The sequence below is a fragment of the Solanum dulcamara genome, chromosome 4 (genome assembly GCF_947179165.1).
Source record: "Solanum dulcamara chromosome 4, daSolDulc1.2, whole genome shotgun sequence".
NCBI lineage: Eukaryota > Viridiplantae > Streptophyta > Magnoliopsida > Solanales > Solanaceae > Solanum > Solanum dulcamara.
This window is the reverse complement of record NC_077240.1, coordinates 21,650,059-21,675,427: the sequence shown is the minus strand read 5'-3', so window position 1 is coordinate 21,675,427 and position 25,369 is coordinate 21,650,059. Positions and strand designations below refer to the sequence as shown.

At 35.4% G+C, this 25,369-nt stretch overlaps 4 protein-coding genes across 4 annotated transcripts; 3 read left to right on the top strand and 1 right to left on the bottom strand.

Annotated features, from left to right (window-relative positions):
• The first annotated feature begins 977 nt into the window (after window positions 1–977).
• On the top strand, window positions 978–7,827 carry LOC129886920 (DNA-directed RNA polymerase I subunit 2-like). Its single transcript, XM_055961825.1, has 3 exons — window positions 978–1,168; window positions 1,406–1,648; window positions 7,433–7,827. The coding sequence occupies exons 1-2, from the start codon at window positions 1,061–1,063 to the stop codon at window positions 1,613–1,615; spliced, it is 318 nt and encodes a 105-aa protein (XP_055817800.1). The 5' UTR covers window positions 978–1,060; the 3' UTR covers window positions 1,616–1,648; window positions 7,433–7,827.
• LOC129886917 (FT-interacting protein 1) lies at window positions 2,284–5,878 on the bottom strand. Its single transcript, XM_055961822.1, has one exon. The coding sequence runs from the start codon at window positions 5,588–5,590 to the stop codon at window positions 2,303–2,305; it is 3,288 nt and encodes a 1,095-aa protein (XP_055817797.1). The 5' UTR covers window positions 5,591–5,878; the 3' UTR covers window positions 2,284–2,302.
• Window positions 7,828–9,631: 1,804 nt separating the features above from the next.
• Window positions 9,632–11,392, top strand: LOC129886918 (probable magnesium transporter NIPA8). The gene has a single exon (XM_055961823.1). The coding sequence runs from the start codon at window positions 9,995–9,997 to the stop codon at window positions 11,012–11,014; it is 1,020 nt and encodes a 339-aa protein (XP_055817798.1). The 5' UTR covers window positions 9,632–9,994; the 3' UTR covers window positions 11,015–11,392.
• Window positions 11,393–14,207: 2,815 nt separating this feature from the next.
• Window positions 14,208–24,013, top strand: LOC129886916 (chaperone protein dnaJ GFA2, mitochondrial). Its single transcript, XM_055961821.1, has 18 exons — window positions 14,208–14,522; window positions 14,614–14,707; window positions 14,792–14,869; window positions 16,450–16,532; window positions 16,717–16,800; window positions 16,907–16,945; window positions 17,111–17,221; window positions 17,950–17,997; window positions 18,098–18,185; window positions 18,617–18,681; window positions 18,788–18,862; window positions 20,191–20,263; window positions 20,950–21,041; window positions 21,143–21,214; window positions 21,867–21,923; window positions 22,987–23,035; window positions 23,354–23,420; window positions 23,609–24,013. The coding sequence occupies exons 1-18, from the start codon at window positions 14,463–14,465 to the stop codon at window positions 23,703–23,705; spliced, it is 1,332 nt and encodes a 443-aa protein (XP_055817796.1). The 5' UTR covers window positions 14,208–14,462; the 3' UTR covers window positions 23,706–24,013.
• The last annotated feature ends 1,356 nt before the right edge of the window (window positions 24,014–25,369 follow it).

Sequence of the window (25,369 nt, the reverse complement as noted above, 5' to 3'; positions counted from 1 at the left end):
ACTGTTAAGGAGAGCGACCTCAGTGTTTTAATCTGTTTTTCCTGGTTGCTTTCTTTGATAACGTCACGGTTTAGATTGATTTGAGAGCCTATCATGATAGGCGACTCTCTGACTTTGAGGTGGCCCATTGGCTTCAATTCTTTCCCTGCTTCTGAGATTTCTGATCTAACATTGGTACGTAACTTAATGTTGTCCTCCCCCGCGTCTACCCAACTCCTCAAATTTATGCCTTCTCAATCTTTCTATGAATATTTTACTGGATATCAGCAGCTTATTAATTATGAGAACTAGGAGGAGAATCACCTGATTTTGACCAGGAGTTGCATTTTATAAGTTCTTTTTAAGGCAAAACGGGAACCTACAGGACAAACCTTTTAGTCAATGACATACGTCTGTGCATGAAACTTCTTGAGCTATGGATAACCTCAATTGTTTCTTGGTCTCTGATGTAGTTGCACTGGTTGTAATGGTCGGTCCATCCTTGATAGGGTAAAAAAGAAAACCATAATCTCTAGCTACTAGCAGTCCATCTCATGAACTCAATGTCAACTTTTATTTAGCATAGATCACTAGTCAATGAAGTCTCAGTTGTTTGCTATAGGATCTACGTATTATTGCCTTGTCAATATCTCTCTTTATTTTATTGTATTAAGGTAAGTTGATGTTTTCTTGGGTGTTCATGTCTGCCTTGGAAGATTTACAATTTCATGTTCTTCAGGTTTTTTTTGGTACTATTTACCGCCTCTTCTGTTTTCTAAAGTATGGGATGGTTCCTTTGATGCTGCAGTTGAAGGTTTATACTTGTCAGTTTCTTTTTGTTGTTGTTGTAATAGCAATTTCTTTGTTAGTACATGATGGACAATCCTCTCAGCTAAAAAATATACTCTGCTGTCATGACTTCAAAAAGCTTCAAATTATTCAACTTTTGACAACAATTTTCATTTCTTCTTAGCAGTCAAATATACGTTTTAGGCGCTCCAGGAATCCTGTAATTGGTGATAAATTTAGCAGCCGACATGGGCAAAAGGGTTTTTGCTCTCAATTATGGCCTGATATTGATATGCCCTTCTCAGGAGTTACAGGAATGAGACCAGATCTTATTATCAATCCTCATGCTTTCCCTTCAAGGATGACGATTGCTATGCTGTTGGAGTCAATTGCTGCTAAGGTCTGTTTTCTCTTCCGCCTCTTATGGTGTTACTTATTTCAAGCAAAAGTATCTGGTTTCGAGGTTGTTGCTCTCCAGACAGTAATATATTCAAGTAATTTTTGTGGTAGTTTATATTTGTTTATTGGCTGTTGGCTTCATATGCTGAACATATCTCTTGTTTATGGAATATATTTTTCATCTAGCTTGACATGGATGACCACAAGTTTTTTTTATATATATGCTAACTCCGAACAGGGAGGTGCTTTACATGGGAAGTTTGTTGATGCAACGCCATTTTCTAACACAATGAAGGAAGCAGGATCAGAATCCAGTTCGCTGGTGGATGAACTTGGTTCCATGTTAACGGCTTGTGGCTTCAATCTCCATGGTGTGGAAGTACTATATAGTGGAGTATATGGGACAAAACTGACTTGTGAAATATTTATTGGACCTGTTTATTATTAGCGTCTGCGACACATGGTTTCCCATAAATTTCAGGTTAGTATCACCCTGATATTAGAATGAATAATCCTGTTTATTCTTCCTGCCCCCCTAGACCCTTTTACATCGATTTATGTTTTCATCAAGGGTAGCAATCATTGACTCTGTTTGATGAATAACTGTTTACATAACCACCTCCTGTGCTCTACTCTGATGTGAACTGTTAAGTTTGAAAATTGGAAGCTAAAACAAGAAAAGAATGCAGTGTTCGTGCTCATTGACTTACAAATGAAACCAAGATCACTCAATTCTTCCTCTACCTAGTTTTCCTTTCAAGCTTGAATAATTCATTTATTACATTATTAAAAGTATCTTGTGCACTTCGGGATTGACAGATTTCATGCTAATGGGTCGGTCTCTTTTGTCCCATTAACTTTCCTCCCTCCCCCCCCCCCCCCCCCCCAAAAAAAAAAAAGAAAGAAAAACAAAAACTAATTCACTTTCATGAGATCAGTTATTTCGGCCATACAGTAGCTTGTATATGTATTTACATTAAAAGCAATCTTCTTATGTAGTTGCCAAAAGCTAAATCAAGAGTAAATTCATATATTGTCTTGGAATTTTACATAAAACTGCAACTTATAAAAAGGATTAACCATGAAACTATTATTTTGCAAAATAAAAGTAGAGCTTGATTTTGAGCCTCTTGCATCACAGCATGCTATCTGTTCTGGCTGGTAATCTCTTGAAGAAGTTGCTGGGAACAGAAGGCATCTTGCTTCTGAACCTGGGATGCCTCAACATATATAATCCAGCAACTAAAGTCACCACTCTGAAGGGGGTCACATAAAGCATAACTGCAGCAAAAAGACTGAACATAATAAACAAGCTGGTTGCTCTTGGATCTCTCCAGCTTAGCACCCCCTGCAGCCTCTCCCCTTGTGTTGCTATGTCACCGACCACGGTCTGTATCCTCCCAGCCACACTTCTCAGCCTATCGTACCTCATTCGAGCAATGTCGTGGGGCCTAGATGTTGGAAACGTGTCAAATTCTTCATCAAGCTCATCAGGGTGCACTGTTTCTGCCCATGAAAGCTTAGTGTCCATGTGAGGAGGGTGCCTTGGCCGAAACCGATAGTTCCATAGTCCAATAAGGAACATGTAGAGAAACAGAGTTGGAAGAATCAACTCTGGATACCAGATCAGTATCAAGAAGAGGATGTGAACCAATACTGAGGTGACTGGATTTTTCCAGTGACATATATCACCAAACCATCGATTAACAGAGATTATGCCTGAAAGAAGTGACATGATCCTAAAGAAATTAGCCTTGCTTCTTCTCATACTCCACATGTGGGAATCCACATCTAGCATGTACTCTACAACTTCTTTCCTGAGTGGTGGTTCAGCTCTAGCAAGCCTAACAGCAACAATGCTCATAGCTTGGTATCTCAAGTTGTCTACTTGATTGACAGTAAAGGGATGAAGGTAGTGCATTTTGGGAAGCAAGGGGTGGCCATAAGTATGTATCATGTTGGCTAAAGAGAGGCTTGTGAATCTTACTGCCAATTGGAGTTCCCCCATTTTCTTAACCCCTGATGGGTGCAGAACAAGAAGGGGATAAGAATGAGTGTAAATTCGATGAGATTCTAACGTTGATAATCTTATACGCACCTTCCCTATTCGTGAGTCTCGTGCTGCTCCAGTCCCTTGCTTCTCAACTCCCAAGTGGCAGTTATCGAAGACACCCAATGTGATAACTGTGCAAGGATCATAAACTTCCCAAGTGTATTGCTCATTCCATTTGGGGCCGAAAGTGTCAAGAATGGTTCTTGTCCTTACCCATTTCTGACCATATTTAGCCACACAATAGGCATCTGTGCTTCCTCTGCTGTCCTTCATCTTCATTGGAAGAAGCCCTTCTGCACCTAATATGCCAACTTCCAATATTCCCACCGGCGGTTTCCACAGCTGTCGTGCTGTTGGCCTTTGATCACTTATGTACATGGTTGATTCATCCAGCACATGATATCCACCTTCAAGGCATACTCTGAGGTGAACTCTGCTTGAAAACTTAAGCTCTTGCCTTCTGTCAACTTCCAAGGAACCAAAACCGAACTTTTCAAGGTTGAACCAGCGCGAATGAACAGGCCGGTGGTCAAGCCTCTTCTCAAACGTGTTGAGTGGGAAACTTATCCTTCCAAGAATCTCATCTTTCATAGGGTGAACACGGTCCTCAATGCTGAGGACTAGCTGTTCCTCGAAAGGCTCAGCAGCTACAAAAACCAAATCCTCATTCCACATTGGATTTGCTGTTCGAGCAGGGCATATATCGGTCTTGAGCACCTGATTTCCCACCTGGGCTTTCACAAAAACTTCAGGGAGGCGGCTCTGGTTATTCGGGATGATGTCTTGAGCTTCAATAACATTTACTCTCAGGTACCAAAGTTTTGGAGAGACATAAACTTTGGACCTGACGCTCATAACCCCCTCTCCATGAACAAATGCAGCATCTGCATGCCAGGCATCTGAAAATGCTTCATCTGCTTGTGTTCCCATCCAAACAGCAAGCATGATCTCTCCTCTTACTTTCCCTTCTCCTCGTCGATCCTCCAGTCTGTACCATTGAGGAGCCAGAGGACTATCAGGAGGAACCCTTGTTGGGACCTCATTCAAGTCAAAAACCACCTTTCCAAGATTATCATCTCTTCCCATCATATCTTTATCCTTCACATAAACTTCAAGAACTGAAGATTGAATTCGATCTTTAGAGAAAGCAAATACCTGGTTCCACTCGGGATTCATTTTCTTGTCAAAATGCTTTGTCCTTCCTTTGTAATTCCCCATCTTCACCTCCACATATGGGTCACAGCTACCGGTGAGGACATTTGGTTGAAGATCTTTGGACTTAACAACACGAACATAAAGATAAAACATCTGCTCCACAAGGTCGTATGTGCTTGCATATCTATCACTTTTCATCCATCCTCTTCCTCCATAGACTCCACCACGTGGCCATTGCTCACCAAGCTGAGGATTTGTGTCCTTCAGCTCATACTCATCGTTAGGGTGGTTATGCATAGTTCGGGGTTGGTCTACTTGATGCTGCATTGGCGGCTGGACACCTGGCTGGCTATGAATAGCTCGGGGGTGGTCTACTTGATGCTGCATTGGCAGTTGGACACCTGGGTGGTTATGAATAGCTCGGGGGTGGTCTACTTGATGTTGCATAGTCGTTTGGAAACCTGGTCTCTTCCTTATTGATATGACTGGCTGCTGCATAGCTTGATGTTTGAAAATAAATTGAGATCTTTCTTCAATGTGCTGAACTGATTCCGTGGCCTGCTCACTTGGAGTAAGATTACCAGGTTTTTCTACTACAGCAAAGCTTGAAGACTGATCAGCAGCAGAAATTGCAGTGTTTTCAGTTTTTAGTACTTCTGAACTGTCACTAGATTTAGGAGTATCAAGACTAGAAACTTCAGAGGCAAGAAGTGAAGATGGTGGATTATCTAAATGTTCTGGATTTTCGATGGACGGGATATTTGAAGGACTAGAAGATTTTGGGCTTGGCTGGATAGAAGATATTTGAGGATATAAATTTGGATCAGATTGTGTTGAAATGTATATTTTGAGGCCAATCTCTCCTTTAACAAATGAGGAAAACCATTTCTTTTCAAGCTGGAATCTTTGATAAACTTCTTCCCCTTTCTTGACTATGTTTGAGCAAGGAATTCTCACCCTTCCAAGAAAGTTTCTCCCTGGAATAGGCCTTCTCTCATGATACACAGAAACATCAATGTATTTGTATCGGTGATTTTTAATATCGTCAAGATGGAAGATGAGTTTATGGTTCCAAGTGGGGTTGAGATTTTTTGGGACTGTTCTGGTTTTGCTAAGTTGGTTTTCAAAATCAACTTCTACAAATGGACTTGCTGATCCTTCACCATCTTTGGGCATAAGATCATAAGCATCTATTACTTCTACTATGAGCTTCATATCTCCCTCCCTTTTTGTTCTTGTTTTTGCCACCAAGAAATAACTCTTTTCAAGATATCTCAAGACTCAAGTCTCAAGCAACCAGATTCTAATATTTAACAAAGATAGTAGTAAGTTAAGGGAAGGAAGTAAACAACTTTGTGTTTGTTGTTTTTAGTGTAGTATCAAGGTGCATTCTACAAGAAAAGAATGATTTGACGAAGAAGCTAGCTCAATAGTTCTAGAAAAATATTCTATGCAACAGAAATGGAGTGAAAGGAATAATTTTTTTTGGCAAAGTAGAAAACAACTAATAGTACAATGTGATATGCAGAGAAAAGAAGAAGAGGAAGAAAATAAAATTTGAAAAATGTAGATGAAGAATGAATTTGTTTATGTCTGCTTGAACATGAAGACTAGAGTCTCATGTGAAAAAACCAAAAGCAGTACTCTTCCATGTAAGTTTAGGTCCAAATAAGAGTTTAACTTATATGCACTGATATGTACATCATCATGTTAAAGTGACCTAAAACAACACATAATTGTCTTTATAAGCGTACTATATTGCACGGATCGTGTAAAAATTCTTTATATTGTTCAAACCAACCTAGGAAATCTTGGCTAAAAGTGACTGCTGATACTCTTCTAATGCTTTCAAACATACATTTTTGGATTAAGATATAATCTGCTGCTGGTTAATTTAGTCCACACTTCATTCTCTTTTGGCTTTTATTTGGTACTTTAAGCTAGAAACTGAGAACATTCTAGATGTAGATCCAATGATTATTCTTTTCTTGCTTTTAAGTTTTAAAAAATTTATAGTAATGCCTATCGTCTCTCGAGAGCTATGATAACCCCGCTTTTAGGCAAAAGTTATTTATCTGACTCCAAAAATTTAACTATCAGATCGTCTAAAATATAATTAATCGTCCATAATAAGTGAAATGAGTAACTTGGAAACATATTAAAATGCATTGATAGTACGGAATTCTTTTAGATTGACAGTGTATATTGATTAGATCCAACGTAAACATAGAGAAAAAGAAATAAAAAAAGTAAAAGAGGGGAGAGAATTTAAAAAGGGAAAAGGAGAGAATAAAATGAAAATGCCTTACTTTGATCTTGCGATCTTTTAAGGCATTCCATTCTTCTTAGTAGAGCATGAAGAGAAGCATGTGAGGATCCAAAGATGTCACACACACAACTGAAGCCAAAAAAAAGAAGGCTAAAGGACATATTTAAATTCCCAAAGATGCCTTTTAATGCTTTATTCTTTTCTTAATCACTTCCATAATTACTTCCCTTCCTCTAGACTAGAAAAAAGTTGCATTTACTTTAAAGAATTATTTCAATATTCACCTAGGTTATCTCGGATGGTTATATTGTTAGTTTAAATATAATATTTTTTTTGACTGTTACTTAAATTTTATTATATCGTATCGTTTAAATTCATATGTAATGATGAAAAGTCCCAATTTGTGTAACGATCATTTTGGTATGATCACGTCGTTATCGTAATATTTTCTTCTTATTGTCTTTACTTATTATTTAATAATCTTATTTTTATCCTTTACCCTAACTTTTCATAGTAGCTCTACCATATGTCCTACTTTTATCGTAGGTTTATCATTCGAATTGTTAATTAATGTGTGACATTATGTAACGACGGGGAATAATACAATCTATCCAAATATTATATTCATTAAAATAGAGTACGATACAATACATACAATACAATATGATACTTCAAAACATAGTGTTAGTAATTATATAGAGTATTATAAATTGATGTGTTAAATATTTTAATTTGTGATAATAATGTATGCTAGCATGTGTGATTTGATCGAAATTCTGGTTTTACAGACTCAAAAGGAGAAAATGTCATGCCAATCAGTCCAATTGGGATGCCCACATGTCACTTGGAAAGAGTAACATGAAGCTCAGAACTGGGATGCAGTCAACACTCCCAAATAAAAGGGGAATTGATCTATGGTCGATTTCGTAACAAATTAAATAAAGAGGAATTTTTATTTGTAACTCGTAAAAAAACTTTTTATTTTGTGAAATGAATTGTTTCTCTTCTTTTCGTGGAAAGAAATTATGTTCAAGTAAACAAATATGTCATAATTCCAAGAGTCTATCTATCTCGTATAGACTCTAAGGGCATGGCAGCCTAACCATCGAGGTGAAATCGATATCTAAACGATCGAATGAAAATGACCGTTCGATCATAATTCCTTTCTCAAAATAGCCTAATTATCATTTATTATCTTAATTGGCTTCGGCACTTTAATTTGTAGCCAATATACCACTGCCTGTATTTTAAGGAGCCAATATTTTCTTCTATATTAATTTATGATCACCTTTGAAACTCATTAGTTATAGAATAGGCTATATTTTTGCTTTGCCATTGAAATCTGCCATCAAAGAGTTTCAAGCTCAAATTTTAAAATTCGATATATTGTAAATGTGAATTGTTTCGAATAAATAATATATAAAAAAAATTGAAATATTGAAAGTAGCTCATGTCTAAAATTTGAGAGTGTTTAAAAGAGGTATGAGCTAGTCAGGATTGGAAAAACAATTCAATTATGTATAAAAATTGTATAACAGTGTATATAAATGTATATATATTTTTGATACATAGATATACATTATATATACACGATTATACACTATTTATATAATATCGATACATTATATATTATCATTTTTTGTTGAAATTCCTTTTTGTCGGCAGTACATTTACGTTAGAAGCTGTATAAGTAAACCTAAATTAATCGAGTGCCACTTTTGTTTATCCTTACCATTGAAGTTATGCAAAGTGTTAAGAACAGATAGATTGAATTGGCCTTTATGACGGAATAATAATGCGATGTAAGCAATAATTGAATGATAATAATCATAAATGCAATGATAAAATAAATGAATTGGGAAATGATATAACTTGGTATCTTATGAAATCGTGTATATAATGCTTAATGAGAAATTGTGAAACTCCTAATACAATGGTTAAATGACTACTCCCTCCGTTCCTATTTACTTGTCAAATATTTTCTAATTCGATTTCTCTTTTTATTTGTTATTTTTGACAAATCAAGAAAGGACAATTTTTTTCTTTCTATTATACCCTCAATTTATTAAAATTGAATTGATGTCTTTGAAAAATATAGTGATTAAATATGTTTAAAACTCTATCAATTAATAGGGGTAAAATAGTAAACTCACTATATCAACTATTGTTTTCTTAATAGGTGTGTCAAAATCAAAATTTGACAAGTAATTAGAAATGGAAGGAGTATTTATTGAGAAACCCTAAGGAGTAGGCTCCATGGAATCCGTCACTCTCAAGTCCTCTTCTTAGCCATGAACACTATAATTGCACATCAATCAACGAGAATATTAATATCTTTGTGATATGCGGATTGACAAAGTCTATATCTCATTCTTATCTTGTTTGGTTGTGGTTTTGTATTCGAATTTTATCTTGTGTCTCCGAAGTTTGACAGGTCTTACAATGATCCGACAGTATTAAATTCAGATCCTATGTCTCCAGAGCTTGACAGGCCTTACATTGATCTTATGGTATCAAATTCAGAACCTTCTCAAACTGAGTTACATGTATTGATCACATTCCGAAGATGTTATTCAATGCTTATTATCAGACTATTATAATCGATTATTCTTGCCATATATTGCCGCATCATTTGTCCACCTACTCGAGACCGTTTTCTCCTCATACAACTTTATCCACAATTTTATTATTAGTTGTCATCCTATAGGGTATTGTTATTACAAATGTACAAGTTAAATAATGTAAGTGTGATTTTAAAGGGTGCGTGGAAGGTTAAATTATATGTCTAAACTTCTAGAGACATAAAGCATTGACATTATTCCTAAATCCAAATGTATACTGTATGAAAAAAGAAGGAAAGAAGAAAGAAAGACTCGAAAAAGCCACCAGGCACCAGCTTTGACTTTTCCTTGGTCAAATTATATCTACTCCTCTTTTCTGGCTGCTTCCCTCTTCGAACCTTTTGACTTTTAAGCTTCCAATATCATTGTAAAAATCCTTTATTCTTTCTGCACATAATTTAAATCTGCAGTCCCAAGAAAGACCAATTTTTAACTATACGCATATATTTTAGACCATAATTCGGTGTTTTATCAACACATGCAATTGTTAGTACTCTTTCACTGTGAACAATCTTTGAGGCAGGGGCGAAGCTACATGATTTAAAGATGGTTCAATTGAAATTATGCTGTGCAATTAGAGGCTTCTAGTATAGTGACAAACGTGTTGGCTCAAAAATTGATTTAGGTTGCAGGTATAAATCTCAAGTGTAACATTCTTGCATTTTTTTTATTTTTTTGTGAGACCCTTAATAGAATTCCTGACTCCGTTAGTGTGGACTTTTTCCATCCATGGGGGATTGGATAACTGGAGCCTTAATCAATTTGTTGGGAAGCATTTTCATCAACTTTGGAACCAACCTCCTTAAATTAGCTCATGATGAGAGAAATTTAAGGGCTAGAATGAAGCCCATTATATACTTCCAAGCATGGAGAATTGGTATTCTCTTCTTTACAATTGGAAATTGTCTCAATTTCATTTCATTTGGCTATGCTGCTCAATCACTTCTAGCAGCTTTAGGATCTATACAGTTCATCTCAAACATCGGTTTCGCGTACTTCATATTGAACAAAACAGTGACAATCAAATTACTGTTAGCCACAGCTTTTGTTGTTGTTGGAAACATTTTCCTTGTAGCCTTTGGTAACCATCAGTCCCCTGTTTACACAACAGAGCAATTGAGTGAAAATTACACCAACGTTATATTTCTGGTGTACTGTCTCAGTTTGGTCTTAGTTGTTGTTTTACATCATTCAATTTACAAAAGAGGAAAAGGGCAAATGCTGGTTCCATTTTCATATGCAGTTGTTTCTGGTGCAATCGGATCGTGTTCAGTATTGTTCGCCAAGTCTCTTTCAAACATGTTAAGATTGTCAATGTCATCGAGTGGTGGTGGTGATTATTCAACTTTGCACAGCGGGTTTACGTATTCAATGCTGTTGATGTTTCTAAGTACAGGTGGATTTTGGATGGCAAGGTTAAACGAAGGGCTTTCGCGATTTGATGCAATACTTATTGTCCCTATGTTTCAAATAGCTTGGACGTTTTTCTCTATTTGTACTGGATTTGTCTACTTTGAGGAATACAAGGTGTTTGATGCTTTAAGAACAATAATGTTCGTTCTTGGAATGATTTCTGTTTTTATTGGCATTTATTTGCTAGCACCGGATGATGAAGTATTGAAGGATGGTTCTTTGGCAGTATCAAAAACTTCGAATTTGTCCCAGGATGTGGAGAGACTGTTCATGCCATCTGATCAAATTAAGGATATAGATATCATTTGGACGAGATATGCTGATGAAAATTGCTGATGTGCTGCATTATGGTATCAACTTGGACTACGAGAGGACTAGTGACATTGGGTTGTGGTGATGGACATGACAATGGCACGGGCAATTATCTCTCGTCGAAAATTTATATCATGTACATAAAAGATATTTTTTTTTGTGTGTATATATATATTGGTAAATTCCTTTTGACAGAAGTGAAGCTTCTACTGTATTGGCACAAAAGTAGCTTGAAATTTTGTTTTAGGTTGCTAATTAAACTCCAACTCATGAGGTACTGCTGCACCTTTGCATTTTTGGAATTTCCTCTGGTAGTGCTTAACAATATTGTTATTTCTTCCTCTTTATGGAAAATAATCAACAACAAGCCATTACTTTCCCATCGAATGTTTGGTAGTTGTATTGGGCCTGATTAAATCTGAATTCGCGCAAAATAGAGCCTATTTCAGGGGTTCGATGCTTGTATCAAAAAAAAATTTCCGTTCTCAGATACTAGAACTCGAGATTTCTAATTAAAAATGAAGGAATCTCAATCAGCAACCATCCTACCACAATCCATGTTAACGAGCAATGGTTAGAGTGTTCTTTTCAGGCATATCACAAAAAATATCAAAAGATATAATATTTTGGATTTTTAATGTTACAAATAATGAATAACAAGAGTAGTAAAGTAATCAAGTAGATAAAACGATTTTCTTTAGATATTAAGTGGTCTAGGATAATGATCCCAATTGTCGAAATAGACTCTTAACGTGTTAATTATAATTTCCCCTAACTATTCGCAATTAATCGTTAATATTTTTTTTATCATAAATATCTTTCGATCAAAAGTAGTAATTTTCTAGAGTTATTCTCTCAAACTAAACGATCAAGAGTAGTAATTTTTTAGAGTTATTCTCTCAAACTAACTCTAGCTAATAATTTACCATGTTAATAGGATCATGGTAAGTTTCATCATTTCTAAACATGTTTTTATATCTAATAAAGTAGTCAATCTCTCAATAATTTAGAAGTGACGTCGTTCAACTAATTAAAACTCACTCACAATCTTCCGAAAGTAATAAAAGATATAGTGTGTAGTTAACCAAGAGCCCGCCAATTAACAACAAAAAACATGTATTGAACAAAAAGAGAACAAGAAGAACTTAATTTTAATCCAACACAATCACAATCAGAAATTTATCCAACAAATGATTTCATCAAATCCTAGAGAAGAAATCTAGCTACTCATAATATTGTTTAAGAACGTAGCATAGAATTCCATAATGAATAAGTAAAAGAATGAAAGAAATTGAATCTCTAAATCGAATTTATCACTTCTATTTTTTTTTGGCATGTTATTGCTACTAAAAATAGTATGTAGGCCTTCAAAAAGCGCTCCTTGGGGCTTACATATGACCTAGCATGTGTAGGAGGTCGATCAATACAATTCTGAACTTGTATTGATCCAAATCACTTTAACACATAATTATAAATATGTGACATTTAAAGAATCGAAGAAATAAACAAATCATTCTTAACGTTGTGTCAAGGAAGAAACTATTGAAATTGTATTAATAAAAGCATAACTTGACTCAATTCCTTGAATGATCACTCAATTTAGAAATATTCATCAAAGTCACTTTTATCTTTTTTTTTAGGACAATAAAGTCACTCAACCTATGGTATATTCTATCAAAGTCATTATTGTTCTTTTTGGAACAACAAAATCACACAACCATTGACTTTTGACTCAGAAAATATAAGACACATATTTACCATACAATATCATATTAAATTTTCATTTTTTTCTCCTAATAATATAAATCATTTAACCCATGACACTACGCATCTAATTTTTTTATTTTTTTGGCTACGCATCTAATTCACTCAATAGAAAAATGGTTAACTTTAAAAGTTTCTTAGCATATTGCCCTTGATGTAGTCCCCTTGACATCAACTTCTATTATGATGTCACTGATCATGACAAATTGTAGGTGTTCTTTTTCAAGACATAATAAGTTTGTTGAAGAGCAAAACAAACATTGAAATTAAATGATATAATGATTCACAAAATCTAATTTTATGGTATAACTTATATATTTTTTTTCTACTATTTAATTGTTATTTATCACTATTTGAAATTAATATTTTGAGCGGAGTGGAGTATGAAGATCAATTTAAGACTTTCACTTTCAGTTATTAGTGCTTTGTCTTGAATAAAATAAATGAATCAACAACTCAAAATGATACTATATTTATTTATTATTCGTTTTGAGCAGAGAATAATTATCTTCATTATGAGATTACTAATAAGTTTCAGATTGACAAAATGACTTGGTCAACTTTAGTCCACTTTTAATTAGTAACTGAAAGCATTTATCTTTTAAATTGATAGTTATTTTATTTTGCGATAAAGAATAAATAAGTGCTACAAAGGAGATTTCAAGGTCTAGACAAGGTGTTTTAAAAAACAATTGTAAGTTAAATAAGTTTTATTATTAAAAAAATAAGATTTCAATATGATATGATATATTAAATTGTATCTTCTTTTTTTGAATCAAAATTATAATAATTGGATGGCTTTGTTGTCATGAAAAAATGACTGTAGCAGGATATCTCATAAGTTAAGTGACTTTAGTGTTTTAGAAAAACAAAAATGATCTTAATAAAATATTTTCGTAAGTTTAGTGGTCATTCAAGAAATTAACTCAACATAACTGACCTAAATTATTATAATTCTTCTAACTTCTCTTGAACCTCTTAAATCTTAATATTTTGGGTTTGGAAAATACTAACCCTTCACATTTTGAATGAAATGATAAATTTTCTTTGATCTTAAATCAATCGCTAAAAATAAATTAAATTATTACATATATTTTTAAAATGTCAAATAATAACTAAGTACGTATAAAAAATGAAATCCGAAGTTTATTTTTATTGAATGAAATAATAAAGTCCTAAAAATAAAATTGTGCTACTAAAAATTGGAAGATGGATTGAAAGTGAAATCATCATATATACTTATAAATTTATCCAATTCTGAACCAAATATATTACGGGAATTACTAATGTTCTTCTTTCGGAATTTTTTAATGTTTTATTTCTGGGAGAAAAAGAACGTCTAATTTTTGTTTCCACATTGTTCTCAACATTTGCGTATGCCCTAGATTCACTTTAGCAGACAAAAGGTCTATAAATTTGTCAAATAAGCCCCTATATTTCAGGCTAATACCACATTAGGCCCTGTGAAAGGGCTTCCACAAAAGGAGGAGCCCCCTGATACTTCTTCCGCCATTAAACTAGAACCTTCCACTGCAAAGCTCGAAAAGAAGCTTGCGGCTTGTGGGTGTCATATATTCTCTATCAAAACCCCATCAATTGAAAAAAAAAATCTATCTTTTTTCACTTGACCAACTAGGGTTTTTCTAGGGTTTATAATCGACAACCCTTTTACTTTCTTTCTTTCTTCAACTTTTTTCAGTGTACTAAAATGGTCAGCTCCAATGGTCTTCGTCTTGCTCATCGGCTTGCTCGCTGCACCTTTTCTTCTGTATTGTCCGCTCTCCCTCTCCCTCTCTCTCTCTCTTTCCATTTCTTCTTTGCAGTTGTATATTGATGTGTGAACAATGTTAAATTTGTAGGCTACTGGATATTTGTTAAAGAGCGGCTGTAGGGAATATAACACGGCAGTGTGCAATCAATCAAGGGGCTTGTTTTATTTCAATTCAAAGAATGGTATGTGTAATTTGGCTTTCTATTTTGTTCTGTTTTATTTGCTTTAAAAAATTGAATTTGATTTTTGCTATTGTGTACTCATAGGGGGCAGCGAAAGGGATTGGTCAAGACTTGGGCAATTCAAATCTAATTTTGGTGCCACAAGATCAATTCATGGAACAGGTACCATTTAATCGCTCCCTTGCAAATAGTGAGCTTCCATCTTCTCACCTCCGTATATGGCCTGTCGTAGATTTATAGCTCTCTATCAGTTGGCCCATTTAATGATCGTGATGAACTATCTGTTTTCTGTTAGTCAGTTTGTCTACTGCTTTACTTGAATGTCGTAATGGACTCTATATTGGAGTTCTTGTGTGAAACAGCTGAATGATGGGTAAATTATTTCGGTATATTTTTTCCCATTGGGCTAATCAGACCAGATAAAATACCTTTCTTTTCCAGCACGTTCCTTTTTGCCAATTGATGCCATAGATTGTGTCAATCTAGCTATAATTTCTTCTGGATGTGTTTAATGTTATTTCTAGGGGTTAGTTTCATTTAGCTGAATTGGTTGTTAACTTGCTGTCCTTCAACTTTTTTTCCAAGTTAATTGAAAAACATTTGGCCTCTAAAATCTGACAAGTACTCATTATGCATCTTCCTAGAGACCGGTAAGACAGAGGTAGTAATTGCCACACTTCCGTGGCATTTCTCGGTGTCTTTTGTGGATTGCAAGTCTGCAACTTTTTCCAATAAGAGGAAAAAATGCAGTAGAGAAGCTCTAGCTAGCAGGCAGTCTTATTTATGCGTCCTACAGAGAATGATGGTAGACAGATAGATAGGCCTCTGTGTGTGTGTGTGTGTGTGTGTGTGTATATATATATAGAGAGAGAAGCTTGTGTATAGTTGGAAGAGGTAAGCTGATAGCAGAGGTAGTCTGAATTTATTTTTCTTATGCCCAATGGTGCATTCTGAGTTTCTCCCAGATAGTGGAGGTGAGGTGAAGTTCAATCACATCTACTGGTTTCTTCCTTTAAATCAGTAGATTCTCTTTTTCAATTGCTCTCTATTTTCCTCTTCAAAAAGCGATGGGGGCAGCCAGTGTTGAATGAGATCTGTTATTATGCATACTAGTAGGTGAATTATCCTTTCTAAAGAAATTAGCAAGTAAATTGTTGAAATAACAACTTGATGCAAAACTTTCCATCTCACAAAAAAGTAAAAATTGTGCCCCCAGGGGTATGGTCTAGTGGTAAGCGCGTAGCGTGTGATGTGTGGGTTAAGCGCACGTCATGAGTTCGAACCCTACTCTGGACATAAGTCTGGTATTTAAGTGAAGAAGGGTAGAGGGACGGGGCCATTGTCTAATTTATATAAACGTTATCAAAAAAAAAATTGTTGAAGTAACAAAATCCTGGTTGAAGATGTTTCATATATGGCATGCTTTCATTATCTTGGTTTCCAGGATGTGCTTAATGGTTACATCTTACTCTGTTAATAACATATATGTGACTCATATACCCATCTGAACGGCATATCTATGTATCTGGAAGCAGATAAGATTTGTATAGTAAAACATTATTATCCACTGTGAAATGCTTTGCATATGATGTTTCATCTTGGAAATTTTGGTGGTAATCTTTCAAAATGGTAATGGAGGTATTTGTTAGAATTAGCCTTTTATTCTCTGGTATGTATTTTCATTTTAGATTGCTTATGAATTTTGACTAACATAACCTCTTCCCTGTTCAATGTTTGGTTAGGCATGAATATGAAAGATTTTTATGAGGTTCTTGGCGTCAATCGAAATGCAACTGCCTCTGAAATAAAAAAGGCTTATTATGGGGTATGTTTGTATAATCCCCTTCTGGATTAGTTGATATTTTCCTTTAAGGTTTGCAATTATAAGGTTGACTAAGTTCTACTCAAGTAGGACTTTGTAATGACTAAACTAGCATCTTTGAATTAAAAGTTTTTGGAGTTGGTATCACCTTATCTTTGTTACTGATTATACATTGTGTTATGCTTAGCTTGCAAAGCGACTGCATCCAGATATGAACAAAGATGATCCAGATGCTGAAAAAAAGTTTCAAGAAGTTTCAAAGGCTTATGAGGTACTGGCCACTTTGAAGAAGTTTTTTGCTCTATAAAAAAGTTATTGCTGAAGTCATTACTGTATTTGGATGACACATTGTTTGTTCATCTATGTGGCAATTGCAGGTTCTGAAGGATGATAATACACGTGAACAATATGATCAGGTTTGACATGCATTATGGGTTACTTTGCACTTAAACCTGGCAGACATATACTTCTATATTTTATTCTATTTTGCATATTAGGGTTATTTTGCCTATAAACATTCATGACTTTGATTATATTTTCTCTTGAATGAGAGGCATTCTGATGCATTGTTGAATATGCAGCTTGGGCATGATGCATTTAATAGTATGAACAATGGTGGAGGTGGAGGTCCTGGATTTGATCCGTTTGGTGGCTTCAAAAGTCCATTTGAAGACATTTTTAAAAATGCTGATGTAAGGACCAGATTTTGGTTTAGTTCTGATAATTCATTTATATTTGTCAAGGAGAGACGTGTTCTCCCCTTTCCATAAATTTTAGCCCCTTTTTAGAAAGCTATTTGACTCTTATGACATTTGAGGGAATTTGTAGAAGGATAGAATCTATAAAGACCATGTTTGTGAAGAGGTACTTGTTCGGCAGCGGATTAAGTATTACTCCCTCTATACCAATTTATGTGGCACCGTTTGACTGGAGATTGAGTTTAAGAAAGAATTGAAGATTTTTGAAACATGTAGTCTAATACAAGCCTTAGACATTTGTGTGGCTTTAAATAATCTCATTAAGGGTAGAATGAGAATTTAAAGTTAAATTGATAATTTATTTGGGACATACTAAAAAGGAAAGTGTGCCACATAAATTGGGATATAAAGTAATTAATACCAATATTGGAAATTAAAGAGTAAAAAAATAGTTGATGCCATTGTTACCTGTTGAGATGTTTGTGAGGTACTGTGAAAACAGATGCTTTGATAGCTCTCTTTAATCTCTTAAGCATCTACTTTTATCGGCTTTTCAGATGCATCATGACTCTAAAAGCTTTAAGTCATTTTATGCTAAATATGACACAAAATTAGGTTAACCTGCTACAGGTTACTTTTTTATGTCCATTTCTTTTGCATCCTTACTTTCTGCTTGAGTTCTAACCCTTCTCCGGTTTCCTTTGGCATTTATTGGAGATTAGATTTTTGGCAACATCTTTAACAGAGACATGGGTGGAGAGGATGTTAAGGTTTTCTCCTTTTCTGTCTCCTTCATTTGTTGTTGTGGCTGTTTTTATCTATGCACTTCCGCCATTTATTTTTTAACTATTTTTGTCCCTTATGATGCAGGTTCCAATTGAACTATCCTTCATGGAAGCTGTTCAGGGGTGCACTAAAACTATAACATTCCAAACAGATTTGCCTTGCACTGCTTGTGGTATATGCACTTCCAGTGATTTGTTTAGTTTTCTTTTCCTTTTGGTGGGGGAATGGAGGGGGGGGGGGAGGGGATCTGAATAGGAGATCGATATGTCTTAAGTACTGTTGTGTGATACATGAGCATTGAAGTGCCTATGAGTTAATCAAAGTCTGTTAAATAACAAGATAAAGTCTGGTTAATATCAAGATTTTATAAGTTTTTTTCCTGATAAGGAACAAGATCAACATAAGTTACAACTGGGTTTTGAGTGAGAGCTGGTACAGGAGATATCTTGCAAATTCGCTTGTAAATGTTTGTCTAGCCCCTTTCAACCTATAAAATTCAGTCAAAGTAGTCCACACCTGCTAGCTCATGTTAGCGAGGTGAACTCCACTATACTGGGTACTTACTGTAGTCCCTTTTTACTCCTTCCCTTGTTTCTCTTTTAGGTGGAACTGGTGTACCCCCTGGCACTAAACCTGAAACTTGTAGGCGCTGCAAAGGTTCTGGCGTGGTGAGTACCTATTTGCTTGTTTCATTCTTTACTTCCGGCGTCATGTGTGTTTCTTTGTGTATAATGGTGGCTCCTTTTATCTTATATTTTCAATAATATTTTGCAGTCAATCTCGCAAACTGGTCCTTTCACACTTCAGACGACTTGTGCTTCATGCAAAGGAACAGGGAAAATCGTATCGGTATGACTTCCTGTCTACAAAAAACAGAGCTGTTAGTTATGCATGCATATAACTGTTGTTCTTTTCCTTCTTTTTTTAATGGGAAATGGTCATCGTGCTTGGCTTGCTATATAAATAGGTATAGTTATTATCCTTGACTTAAAAGATGTCATGAACATCACAGGAGGAATCTTTAATTTCTCTAACTTCATCCCAGTAGGGCAAGAGTATATCCATTTTAAATTGGGATAATGCATAAGTACCCCTTGAACTATGACCGAATTCTCAGCGACACACCTTAACTTTACTAGGGTCCTATTACCCCCCTGAACTATTTTAAAATGGAATAAATACACTGTAAAAGTTGACGTGGCACAGAGAGTGTGCGCTCTCTTGAAGGCAAGTGATGAGTGAAAAAAATTGGACACATGTCATTTTTTAATTGGTAACTTTATAATTAGTTAGTACACATAATTATTGATATTAAAACTTACATATATATTTAATTATTATCATTTCTTTTTATGTAAAATATTTATTTTAATTTCTCATCTTTTCACTTTTAATTAACTTTTAAAAGGTTTAAATACCAGATTTTTTTTACGTGTATTAACTTAATTTAAATACAAGATAAAGAAAATAAGAAGATTTAAAGAGAATTAAAAATTTTAAAAAATATTTACTGACGTGGTGGCGCGTGTGTACAAACACCACCAACTTACTTGTTTGAAGGTGCCACGTCAGCACAAAAGGTGCACGAAAATGTAAAAAAATTAGTTCGGGGGGAGGGGGGGATAGGACCCTAGTTAAATTAAGGTGTGTCGCTGGGATTTCGGTCATGGTTCAAGGTACTTATACATTATCCCTTTTAAATTTTTAGAAGTTTATTTTCTGTTGTCTCTCTCTTCTTCATGACTGCTGGTGAATTATTCTGTACTCGGATAAGATAAGGTTCCTTAATGTACATCCTCTACAGAGTTTTTTCAGTTGGGTGATATTTGGAAGAATATTACTCTAGTTTTTTTTAACAGGAAGAATACTACTCTTGTTTACGAAGGAAGTATCTATTCTCTAGTGTTCTATATCCTGTAAGATGATTGAAGTCTTCCTCTTGATACAATGAACTGTGGAAAATCATTCTTCTCTACTCTTCAGCTGGCACTTTTAGTCGTATATTTATGTAATGTGTACATTCATTGGGAGGAGTGCAACATGACCTTTGGGCTCTTAACCACTGCCAGTTGCTGTGTTAACTAGAATTTCAACCTTTACTTTATTGAATTGGCTTTGGTTTGATGCATAGTGGTGTTTGAGGTAGAAGAATTGACAGAAATATTCTTGGCCTACAGAGTTTCTGCAAGTCTTGCAAGGGAAACCGTGTTCTACGAGGACCAAAGACAGTGAAAGTGGATATCATGCCTGGTATGCTGTAACCACATATTACATCTATACATGACTGCCACAGCAAGTATTTACGGTGTGAAATATACCTGATTTGTCACCATAGCCTATCTTGATGCATTTTTTTAATCTGCTGGTATGAAATCCATTTATTAGAGTCCGTTCATTATTGATTTAACAACTTAAGTAGATGTAACCATGTTATAGAACTATAGCATAGTTGGGACTTGTGCACCACAATTACCCTTTTTGCCTTTTTTCGGAAATATGCAAAAGAAACCAAAATGGGGAAAGCATCGTATTGTTAAAATATGCATGTGGGTTGGTGCAAATTTACTTTCACTAAAACCTTTTTCTTTCACCAATGGATGCTCATACAGTCCTTTTAGCATTGGAAATTCTATATAGCACAAGGAAAACATGTGTTGGACAATTTTTGCCTCCACTGGTTTTCTCTATTGCTATTACGTGATGTTTAATGGTTCTTTGCCTCTCCTGAAAAACCAAAGAAACCGATGAAACCTTTCATCTACTTGATACAAATACAAACCATAAAAACACGCATGTACAAGTATTCTTGTCTACGTAAAGATCAATTCAAGAAGGGGAAGCCCATATATGCTGCAGCAGGGAACAATAATATGTTGTGGCTCGTGCCTGTGCATGCCTCTAGATTTTTTGTATCGCTCATTATTTTTCATCAACAGGAGTAGACACCGATGAGAAACTCAAGGTGTACGGAAGTGGTGGAGCAGATCCTGAAGGCAATCGACCTGGAGATCTTTACGTTGTTATTAAGGTTCAGTTGAAAGCTTCCATGGTCATTTTATTTGTCAGATTTCTTCTGTTCTCAAATTTGATTCATTTTATTCATAGAGGCCTCTGGTGTTCTTTTTTCAGGTCAGAGAAGACCCCGTTTTCCGGAGAGAAGGCTCTGATATTCATGTAGATGCTGTTTTGAGTATCACCCAGGTACTATTGTCATAACCAACTATAAGCTCTGCCGATCTAACCAATGTATCGCTCAAGTATATTAAGGAATATAGAGTAAATACAGTCAAACTATTCCCTCGCAAATCTCGAGTAGATTTTTGCTTACTGTTCAAGTGTTGTTTTTGGTATCTAAATTATCATCCTCATTTTACTGTTTCCTAGCTTTTTTGTCTCAAATCTTACTCTTTTGATAATAATAACCTTTTAAACCTTTCAAATTCCCATTTACCTCTAAACAAAAAGATTATGATGTTACCTAAGTTCTTGAAGTAGATTGATGTGATCTAAAGAAGCCTACCCTGGTCACTTGAGTTTTAGGTTATTAGTGGCTTTGTGTTCCATGACACAGAAGCATCAGGTAACACTGATTGGAAACTATATGTACTTAGTGGATAGAGGATACCAGCTGAACATTGTGCATTAATATTCTACACGTCGAGCTAATTGACAAAATTTATCACATTAACATCTGCTGGGAACTCTGGACCAAAAAGTATTTTTTGCATCATATATGGACATCTGGTAGCCATATAACAGTTGTCAACCTGAGGCGACATACTTCTGCCATTTTGTTGTTTCTTTTCATTCGCTGGGTAATATGGTTAGATTCTGATGAATACTTAAACTGCAGGCAATCTTGGGAGGAACAATCCAAGTCCCAACTCTGACAGGAGATGTTGTTGTTAAGGTACTAAAATCATGGTTAATCTTTGTCCTTTATTTTCCTTCTTAGAATGTTTAATAGTTTGATGCTTATGCACTTTGATTGTTCCTACAACTTGGTAAAAGTGAGATGCTTCTCTGAGCAGACTTTGAGAGTTGAGAAAACACATTGGAAATGGAGAGAAAATGTGGTTCCACGTGATAAATATTCCCATTAGCATATTTTAGCCTGTCTAGTTCTCATTGTAAAAGCATTCAAATAACACTAAAAGGGTAGAAATATGTTTGGCAGTTTAGGTGATACTGGTTTTATGATGCTTGGGCGTAGGGTGATTACACTACAAAAATGGCAGGAAGAGATGAACAGTACGGGGCTGCTCAAGAGCTACTTGGAGGCAATGTTGAAAATTTAATGTGTCAAAAGAACTCTGGGATTAGGCATAGATCCTCTAGACGTATCCATCAAAAATAAATTAGCAGAGAGCTTGGATATTTTTTGCATTGCCGAGAATTCTATGAATTAAAAAGTGAGAGCAGCATGATATTATCAGGAAATACAAATGCTAAGGCACATCCTTATTCCTTCAAAGGACAAACTGATAGGAAATGAACTGCCATATATACCACTTGGCTAGAAAGTTCTCAGAGTTAGAAATTTTAAGGAAAAGAAGTAGATTAAATATTCTGCAGTGAGACTAGGTAAATTAGGCAGCCTCCATACTTGTTTGATCCGCATCCAGATAGTTATTAATTCCTTTTTTATTTGGGTCAAGAATCTTCTGTACATACAACTGTAATTGCCACATACATACTACTTGGCCAGAAAGTTTCTAAACATAAAAGTTTAGGGCATAAAGTACATTCTATTTTCTGCACTATGACTAGGTTAATTTAGCAATTATTGTACTTGTTCAATCTGCATTGAGGTAGTACGTTATCAGTTTTTGAGTCTTCAAATCATTCTTACCCTGCATTATATGAGTTCTGGGCCAATTTACTTTTTTGATGTACGAAACATAGGAGTAGTTTGGTCCTTTGATCATGGATCTCGATGTGCCCAAATTTTGACATCCTGTTGTTTGTTGTAGGTTCGCGCTGGCACTCAACCTGGCCAAAAGGTTGTCCTCAAAAAGAAAGGTAACAACTTTAAATTACTTTGTTTAATACGGGATGTTTTCTTCCTGATTAGTTCTTTTGATGAATGCTCAAATATACTTGAATATCAGTTGATTTGGATAATTACCATTATCATCAAGTCACAGTGAGGCGTAGTTGGAGTTATATCAATTTATAGTCTGATGTGTGTAATAAACAAATAGCTACATAGTTCACAAGGCCTCCCAGCTTCTCAAACCATTTTTTTTAATGTGCACAGAGTCAATTTACCTTGCTCAACTCTTGAGACATTATAAACTTTTTCGTTCAAGCTTTTAACATTTCTGTGTGCTCGTGCAGGAATAAAAGGACGGAGTTCCTTCTCATTTGGGGATCAGTTTGTCCACTTCAATGTCTGCATTCCCACGTAGGTGCCCTTGTGTAAAACATGGAAATGACTGTTTACTACTGCACTTTTTACTACCCTCGACTACTTTCTAAGCATAATCTTAAGAAAATTTGGTGGCCTCTAAATTAATTCTTATTACATAGGTACACTCCTGAAGCTATCCTGTATTCTGCAATCTAATGATTAAATTTGCAATTTGGGTGCAGAAATTTGACACCAAGACAGCGCCAATTGATTGAAGAGTTTGCCAAGGAGGAGCAAGGAGAGTACGATAAAGGGGCTGCAGCAGGAGCATCGAGGTGAGGTCAAGGCACAATGCTTACAAGGTAGGTTAGGGGATATAGGTGCGAGTCAAAATTGTGTACTATCACGTATTCATTCTCATGAGCTGGGAAACTTGGCCAGAGCAATTTTGGGGTTTGGTCATCACCATTTTATCGGTTCCCTTTACATTTGAGCGAGGATTTATTGTTTGATGGAGGGGACAGGTTGGTTATAGTATTATTATTGTGACGTTAAGATAATGTAGCATTTAATTTGCAACTTTTTGTTGTATATAAATATGATGAAACAAATAAATGTTTCTGAAGGGGAGTCAGATACTACCATGATATTGATCCTCTTTTTCTGCACTTTATTGAATAGGATAATCGCTAAGAACTATTCGACTAAGTAGTTGACTCGGTTAAGTCAACTTTTCAAAAAGTCTAAAGCCCTTAGGTGTAAAGCATTGGTGAACTAATGATGAACATACAATTCTATTTATGGCATAAGAGGGAGTTCTTAGAATCAGTAGATATTAGCATACCGTCAACTGTTTTTTTACAAATATACAATTCATCCCTAGATGTGAGAAACACATTTTTATTAGACCAAAGTAAAACGGCCTTCCTCTAAACTTTACATCAGTAATTTATACTAGTAATATATTTTCAGAACGTCCCTGTTTCTCATGAGGCCAGGGTTCCTTTATAAGATTCAAAAACACTAATGAAGTTTTTCTCATAAAATATTTTAGTTTCTTCAATCGTTATTTGCTATAATAGCGCAATACCACCCCACTGACCAGAAGACCATTAACAGATACTTGTAAGGAGCTTGTAAATCATTAACCAAAATATTGAGATATAGGGATGTGAAGCACAACTTGCAGCAAAATACAAGTTCACTAAACTTCATTTTGATTAACGGTAAAATTTGTAAAAAGGGAATTTAAGGCAAGTGAGTTAAGATGGATCAAGTGGACTGAAAGACCAAAGTGGTGGATAAATACATTAATTAAATATAATCTGTTAAAAGCAAAAAGAGAATACTAGTGAGGGGAAGATTTAGAGCCTCCCCCCATGAAAATCCTAAGGAATATTCAACAAGATATAAAGACTCAGTACATTCTCTTCAGGGATTTTCTCATCATCTACTCTTCTAAGATTCTACTTTTATAGGCCACAAAAGCAGGATCGTTGGTTCAATGTGAAATGACAACACACTTAATCTAATAGCACACAACACGTGCCTATATCTTTTTTTTTCCGAACAGTCTCAACGACTACCCGATGCTTGCAGGTCTGACTGGTGCCTTCTCTCCAACAGCTGCTTCAATCAATGTTAAGTCTGACTACGCCCTCGTTGAGAGTCGCACTGCGAGACGAAGCTTTGCTCGAAGCTGATTGGAAAGCATGTTGGCACAAGGCTCGAGGTTGATTATTGATCACCCCGAGGATAATGAGGGTGTCCAGTTGTAAGGTGGTCTCTACGTCAGTGTAAGGATGTTCAAAATTTTGGAACATGGGACAATGAATGCGAACATTGGAGGACATTAGATAGAATAAAGTAAAGTAGCAAGAATAAAAATTAAATGAAGGCTGAAATAGTGTCTACCTTTTTCATCCAACAACTGAACAAAGTATCTTGCAAATTAAAGCAGAGAAAGCACATCCATAAAAATGGAGTTTTGTCCCCAAAAAATC